Source organism: Oncorhynchus tshawytscha, linkage group LG08, assembly GCF_018296145.1.
Source record: "Oncorhynchus tshawytscha isolate Ot180627B linkage group LG08, Otsh_v2.0, whole genome shotgun sequence".
Lineage (NCBI taxonomy): Eukaryota > Metazoa > Chordata > Actinopteri > Salmoniformes > Salmonidae > Oncorhynchus > Oncorhynchus tshawytscha.
The window spans coordinates 66,262,845-66,270,956 of record NC_056436.1 but is presented as its reverse complement, the minus strand read 5'-3'; the positions used below and the strand labels follow the sequence as shown (position 1 = coordinate 66,270,956).

At 41.5% G+C, this 8,112-nt stretch overlaps 1 protein-coding gene across 3 annotated transcripts in view; it reads right to left on the bottom strand.

Moving 5' to 3' along the window:
• LOC112256080 (ras-GEF domain-containing family member 1C) overlaps positions 1 to 8,112 on the bottom strand; it is a 43,458-nt gene continuing 35,346 nt past the window's right edge. For 2 of the 3 annotated variants that reach the window (XM_042325854.1, XM_042325855.1), the window contains exons 6-14: positions 7,375 to 7,449; positions 7,101 to 7,202; positions 6,482 to 6,584; positions 6,325 to 6,404; positions 1,789 to 1,884; positions 1,614 to 1,709; positions 1,238 to 1,361; positions 1,055 to 1,127; positions 1 to 85 (exon numbers count right to left, since the gene is read on the bottom strand). In XM_042325854.1, the coding sequence (XP_042181788.1) occupies positions 34 to 85; positions 1,055 to 1,127; positions 1,238 to 1,361; positions 1,614 to 1,709; positions 1,789 to 1,884; positions 6,325 to 6,404; positions 6,482 to 6,584; positions 7,101 to 7,202; positions 7,375 to 7,449 (801 nt within the window). In that variant the 3' untranslated portion in view covers positions 1 to 33. The remainder of the gene's footprint in view (positions 86 to 1,054; positions 1,128 to 1,237; positions 1,362 to 1,613; positions 1,710 to 1,788; positions 1,885 to 6,324; positions 6,405 to 6,481; positions 6,585 to 7,100; positions 7,203 to 7,374; positions 7,450 to 8,112) is intronic. The other variant, XM_042325856.1, reaches the window with a different exon arrangement.

Sequence of the window (8,112 nt, the reverse complement as noted above, 5' to 3'; positions counted from 1 at the left end):
CCCTCCCTCCCCCTTGCTGGGCTGGCCTGAGGGTTAGCTGCCATGGTGCTCTTTTAGCTCTTTTGTCTTCACCAGAATATTAGACCTGGAGACAGATAGGAGGGAAAATACAGGTGGTTTTAACAAGCTAAGACTATGTCACTCATTAGGCTACATCATTGACTCATTAGGCTACATCACTGACTCATTAGATTACATCACTGACTCATTAGGCTACATCACTGACTCATTAGGTTACATCACTGACTCATTAGGTTACATCACTGACTCATTAGGTTACATCACTGACTCATTAGGTTACATCACTGACTCATTAGGTTACATCACTGACTCATTAGGTTACATCACTGACTCATTAGGCTACATCACTGACTCATTAGGTTACATCACTGACTCATTAGGCTACACACACTGACTCATTAGGCTACATCACTGACTCATTAGATTACATCACTGACTCATTAGGCTACATCGCTGACCCATTAGATTGCATCACTGACTCATTAGATTACATCACTGACTCATTAGGCTACATCACTGACTCATTCGGTTACATCACTGACTCATTAGGCTACATCACTGACTCATTAGATTACATCACTGACTCATTAGGCTACATCACTGACTCATTAGGCTACATCACTGACTCATTAGGTTACATCACTGACTCATTAGGTTACATCACTGACTCATTAGGTTACATCACTGACTCATTAGGTTACCTCACTGACTCATTAGGGTACATCACTGACTCATTAGGCTACATCACTGACTTATTAGGCTACATCACTGACTCATTAGGTTACATCACTGACTCATTGGGCTACATCACAGACTCATTAGGCTACATCACTGACTCATTAGGCTACTGACTCATTAGATTACATCACTGATTTATTAGATTACATCACTGACTCATTGGGTTACATCACTGACTCATTAGATTACATCACTGACTCATTAGATTACATCACTGACTCATTAGGCTACAAATTACTGACTCATTAGGCTACATCACTGACTCATTATGTTACATCACTGATATCTGTCATACCTGAGTGCTTTCCATCTGTCCTTCTCCACCTGGTTCTCTGGGCTCTCACTCTCATAGGATGCCAGGTAGAGGCCTAGGGATGAAATAAATAAATAAATATGATATGTGACTATAATGTTTAACTGTAATGTGTGATTAAATGTTTTTACTTCAAGACTCATGTTAGGTGAGACTGTGTCTTACCGTCCTCACTGAAGATGGGAGCAGTGTGGAGGTAGTGGAGGATGCTCCTGTCTGTCTCAAACGGACACTCTATCTGTTTCCACGTCATAAACTCTCCCACCTGGCGAGCCAATTCCACAAATTTCTGAAAACAAAATCAAAAAGCAGAGAGAGTGAGAGAGAGACAGAGAGAGAGAGAGAGAGAGAGACAGACAGACAGAGAGAGAGAGAGAGACAGAGAGAGACACAGAGAGAGAGAGAGACAGAGAGACAGAGAGAGAGAGAGAGAGAGATTGCTTTGGCAATGTAAACATATTTACCATACCAATAAAGCCATTGGAATTGAATTGAGTACAATCCACATTTGTATGTATCAGTATGAACTTTTCAGCCTTACCGCAAAGTGTACATGGCCATTGGGCAAGCGGTTGGCACATCCCTCGTTCAGGAAGTATATGTCTTTGATCAGTAGGCTGAAGAAGGGAATTACAATCTAAGAAAAAGAGAGAGAGAGTTAATGATGTGAGTAGGGGTCAGGTAAGGGTAGCTACAAAGTGAATGATGGCCTGTACCTTCTCCCTGATGCTATTAGCAGTCTGGGACCTGTGGACGGCTCCCCTCAGTGCTGTTCTGTAGTTGTAGAAGTTTCCAGTAGGGTCCATCTGATGCTGTATAGTAAAATAAAATAGTATATTAGTCAAATGAAATAAAAATGTAATTGTCACATGCGCCAAATACAACAGACCTTACCATGAAATGCTTACTTACAAGCCCTGAAACAACAATGGAGTTTTAAGAAAGTAAAGTGAAGAAAATATTTACTAAATAAATTAAAGTAAAAAAAGACAATACAATAACAATAATGAGGCTATATACAGGGGCTATCATGAGGACCGCCAAAGGAATGGAAGAGCCAGAGTTACCTCTGCTACAGAGGATACGTTCATTAGAGTTACCTCTGCTACAGAGGATACGTTCATTAGAGTTACCTCTGCTACAGAGGATAAGTTCAATAGAGTTACCTCTGCTACAGAGGATACGTTCATTAGAGTTACCTCTGCTACAGAGGATACGTTCATTAGAGTTACCTCTGCTACAGAGGATACGTTCATTAGAGTTACCTCTGCTACAGAGGATACGTTCATTAGAGTTACCTCTGCTACAGAGGATACGTTCATTAGAGTTACCTCTGCTACAGAGGATACGTTCATTAGAGTTACCTCTGCTACAGAGGATACGTTCATTAGAGTTACCTCTGCTACAGAGGATACGTTCAATAGAGTTACCTCTGCTACAGAGGATAAGTTCATTAGAGTTACCTCTGCTACAGAGGATACGTTCATTAGAGTTACCTCTGCTACAGAGGATACGTTCATTAGAGTTACCTCTGCTACAGAGGATACGTTCAATAGAGTTACCTCTGCTACAGAGGATACGTTCATTAGAGTTACCTCTGCTACAGAGGATACGTTCAATAGAGTTACCTCTGCTACAGAGGATACGTTCAATAGAGTTACCTCTGCTACAGAGGATACGTTCATTAGAGTTACCTCTGCTACAGAGGATACGTTCATTAGAGTTACCTCTGCTACAGAGGATAAGTTCAATAGAGTTACCTCTGCTACAGAGGATAAGTTCATTAGAGTTACCTCTGCTACAGAGGATACCATCTGCTACAGAGGATACGTTCATTAGAGTTACCTCTGCTACAGAGGATACGTTCAATTAGAGTTACCTCTGCTACAGAGGATACGTTCAATAGAGTTACCTCTGCTACAGAGGATACGTTCAATAGAGTTACCTCTCCTACAGAGTTTCACCTTACTCTGCTACAGAGGATACGTTCATTAGAGTTACCTCTGCTACAGAGGATACGTTCAATAGAGTTACCTCTGCTACAGAGGATAAGTTCATTAGATAAGAGGATTTCATTAGAGTTACCTCTGCTACAGAGGATACGTTCATTAGAGTTACCTCTGCTACAGAGGATACGTTCATTAGAGTTACCTCTGCTACAGAGGATAAGTTCATTAGAGTTACCTCTGCTACAGAGGATACGTTCATTAGAGTTACCTCTGCTACAGAGGATACGTTCATTAGAGTTACCTCTGCTACAGAGGATAAGTTCATTAGAGTTACCTCTGCTACAGAGGATAAGTTCATTAGAGTTACCTCTGCTACAGAGGATAAGTTCAATAGAGTTACCTCTGCTACAGAGGATAAGTTCATTAGAGTTACCTCTGCTACAGAGGATAAGTTCATTAGAGTTACCTCTGCTACAGAGGATAAGTTCAATAGAGTTACCTCTGCTACAGAGGATAAGTTCAATAGAGTTACCTCTGCTACAGAGGATAAGTTCATTAGAGTTACCTCTGCTACAGAGGATAAGTTCAATAGAGTTACCTCTGCTACAGAGGATAAGTTCATTAGAGTTACCTCTGCTACAGAGGATAAGTTCATTAGAGTTACCTCTGCTACAGAGGATAAGTTCATTAGAGTTACCTCTGCTACAGAGGATAAGTTCATTAGAGTTACCTCTGCTACAGAGGATAAGTTCATTAGAGTTACCTCTGCTACAGAGGATAAGTTCAATAGAGTTACCTCTGCTACAGAGGATAAGTTCATTAGAGTTACCTCTGCTACAGAGGATAAGTTCATTAGAGTTACCTCTGCTACAGAGGATAAGTTCAATAGAGTTAGAGGATAAGTTCATTCTCTGCTACAGAGGATAAGTTCATTAGAGTTACCTCTGCTACAGAGGATAAGTTCATTAGAGTTACCTCTGCTACAGAGGATAAGTTCATTAGAGTTACCTCTGCTACAGAGGATAAGTTCATTAGAGTTACCTCTGCTACAGAGGATAAGTTCATTAGAGTTACCTCTGCTACAGAGGATAAGTTCAATAGAGTTACCTCTGCTACAGAGGATAAGTTCATAGAGTTACCTCTCCTACAGAGGATAAGTTCATTAGAGTTACCTCTGCTACAGAGGATAAGTTCATTAGAGTTACCTCTGCTACAGAGGATACGTTCATTAGAGTTACCTCTGCTACAGAGGATAAGTTCATTAGAGTTACCTCTGCTACAGAGGATAAGTTCAATAGAGTTACCTCTGCTACAGAGGATAAGTTCAGAGCTACAGAGGATAAGTTCATTAGAGTTACCTCTGCTACAGAGGATAAGTTCATTAGAGTTACCTCTGCTACAGAGGATAAGTTCAATAGAGTTACCTCTGCTAGAGGATACGTTCAGAGGATAAGTAAGTTCATTAGAGTTACCTCTGCTACAGAGGATAAGTTCATTAGAGTTACCTCTGCTACAGAGGACAAGTTCAATAGAGTTACCTCTGCTACAGAGGATACGTTCATTAGAGTTACCTCTGCTACAGAGGATAAGTTCAATAGAGTTACCTCTGCTACAGAGGATACGTTCATTAGAGTTACCTCTGCTACAGATGATAAGTTCATTAGAGTTACCTCTGCTACAGAGGATAAGTTCATTAGACGTACCTCTCCTACAGAGGATAAGTTCAATAGAGTTACCTCTCCTACAGAGGATAAGTTCATTAGAGTTACCTCTGCTACAGAGGACAAGTTCAATAGAGTTACCTCTGCTACAGAGGATACGTTCATTAGAGTTACCTCTGCTACAGAGGATAAGTTCAATAGAGTTACCTCTGCTACAGAGGATAAGTTCATTAGAGTTACCTCTGCTACAGAGGATAAGTTCATTAGAGTTACCTCTGCTACAGAGGATACGTTCATTAGAGTTACCTCTGCTACAGAGGATAAGTTCAATAGAGTTACCTCTGCTACAGAGGATAAGTTCATTAGAGTTACCTCTGCTACAGAGGATAAGTTCAATAGAGTTACCTCTGCTACAGAGGATAAGTTCATTAGAGTTACCTTTCCTACAGAGGATAAGTTCAATAGAGTTACCTCTGCTACAGAGGATAAGTTCATTAGAGTTACCTCTGCTACAGAGGATAAGTTCATTAGAGTTACCTCTGCTACAGAGGATAAGTTCATTAGAGTTACCTCTGCTACAGAGGATAAGTTCAATAGAGTTACCTCTGCTACAGAGGATAAGTTCATTAGAGTTACCTCTGCTACAGAGGATACGTTCATTAGAGTTACCTCTGCTACAGAGGATAAGTTCATTAGAGTTACCTCTGCTACAGAGGATAAGTTCATTAGAGTTACCTCTGCTACAGAGGATAAGTTCATTAGAGTTACCTCTGCTACAGAGGATAAGTTCAATAGAGTTACCTCTGCTACAGAGGATAAGTTCATTAGAGTTACCTCTGCTACAGAGGATAAGTTCATTAGAGTTACCTCTGCTACAGAGGATACGTTCATTAGAGTTACCTCTGCTACAGAGGATAAGTTCAATAGAGTTACCTCTGCTACAGAGGATACGTTCATTAGAGTTACCTCTGCTACAGATGATAAGTTCATTAGGGTTACCAGCCTCAGAAGTTGCAGCCCAAATAAATGCTTAACAGAGTTCAAGTAACAGACACATCTCAACACCAACTGTTCAGAGGAGACTGTGAATCAGGCCTTCATGGTCGAATTGCTGCAAAGAAACGACTACTAAAGGACACCAATAATAAGAAGAGACTTGCTTGGGCCAAGAAACATGAGCAATGGACATTAGACAGGTGGAAATATGTCCTTTGGTCTGATGAGTCCAAATTTGAGATTTTTAGTTTCCAACCTCCGTGTCGTTGTGAGACAAAGAGTAGGTGAACGGGAATCTCTGCGTGTGCGGTTCCCACCGTGAGGCATGGATGAGGAGGTGTGATGGTGTGGGGGAGCTTTGCTGGTATTTAGAATTCAAGGCACACTTAAACAGCATGGCTACCACAGCATTCTGCAGCGATACGCCATCCCATCTGGTTTGTGCTTAGTGGGACTATCATTTGTTTTTCAACAGGACAGTGACCCAAAACACACCTTGAGATGGTTTGGGATGAGTTTAACAATTCATCCCAAACCAATGAACAATGAACTTTAACAACTACTGTTTAATAATAATAACAACAATGAAATCATACAAATTCTAACAAGGTATATATCTAAGGCTGTGCTGGTTGGCTAGCCTTACCTCCAGGATGAAGAACTTGGCAGTCTTGGCTTTGCCCCACGTCTTCTTCAACCGAGACACAGGACTCATATTCATACCAGCTAGAGGAGCAGACACAAGTCAAATATTGATGTTTTGCCAAATATAGTAGCATTTGGGTCATGTATGATGTACTCACAGATGATGGCCATGAGGGAGTTGAAATTGCCAATGTTGAAGCACTCTCTGGCCACATCGATGAAGAACTCAATCACCTGGGCTCTCTGTTTCTTCTTAGCAGGCTGAGAGGAGATAGACACAGGCTGCTAGTAGGATATAATGGATGTAAATGACATGCAAAATAATACAGTATTTGTCCCAGGGCCCGTATCTAGTATCAGTTTTGCCTTTTAGATCATAATGAATAGGATTATATGGAGAGGTTGGGACCTGATCCTAGATCATCACTCCTACTCTGAGACGCTTTGTGGATACAGGCCCTGGTCTGGGAAGAAAGTATCAATGCCTCACAAAAGGGTATAGGAGTGTAGTAATGTTACATGGCCAGCAGGTGACACTAAAGAACCATGAATGAATCAACAACCTCAGTGAGGAAAGACTGGCATAATATAATATATCATAATACATGCCATTTAGCAGACGTTTTTATCCGAAGGGACTTACAGTCATGCATGCATACATGCTTACGTATGGGTGGCCACGGGAATCAAACCCACAGCGCTTACATCACAAACACCATGCTCTACCAAATGAGTAATACGGGACCAGAACGAAGTGAATAACGTGAAATCATTTACCATACAGATCTCAGTAGCTACCAGGTAGCACAGCCTGTTGAACCACCTGACATAAGCCTCCAGGTTAGTGGTCTTCTTCTTCTGCTCACTGAAACACGGCTGCTGGGACACAAACACAGAATACTGCAAATCAGGACCAGACAGGGCCTCTCTCTCTCTCTCTCTCTCTCTCTCTCTCTCTCTTTTCAAAAAGTAAACAAATGATTTACACAACGGTGTACTATAATGTTATTCCCACTGAAAAGGTTTTGATATGCAGTATATTATACTATACCTGAGTGCTATCTAGTGGGTCTTTCTGAACAAAGGCTTGGACAAACTCCTCAGGACCGATATAACTGAGATGTTCCTGAAACAGAGAGAGCAGAGTAGAGCTACATGGCCATGCATATTAACTAGATTCATCTCAGTAATAGAAGCCAAGCAATACAGGAAGTCATGAATCATTGAGAAATCTCACATTCCATTGAAGCAACAGCTGACCCCTGGTATGCACAGGCTAAGCAACGCAAATCAAAAATACACAAGCATAAGAAAACACACATACTATGTCACTGTTGTTATATCAACAAAGAGAATCACCCACAGCTACAGTACATCTTCACCCACAGATTGACCCAAACTCTGAAAGGAATGCAGCTAAGAGATGAGTGGTGTCTGTGTTTCACAAATCTGTCCCAACATTTAGTGGGAGCCCAAAGTAAGCCGTTTCCCTTTCCCTCACCCTGTGTGTGTGTGTGTGTGTGTGTGTGTGTGTGTGTGTGTGTGTGTGTGTGTGTGTGTGTGTGTGTGTGTGTGTGTGTGTGTGTGTGTGTGTGTAAAGCTGTCAGGTCACATACATCAACTGTGGATGTATTCCCTTAAAGGCACCAGGCACACCACTGACTTTGAGATGATGTCGCGCTTTTCAGACCAGAATACACACTTACTCAGGCCTACGGAGGATGGCCCTAGAGCTAACAGAGGACCATTCAAAGTCTGTTACTCAGCTGTAGGCTAGCGCTAACAGAGG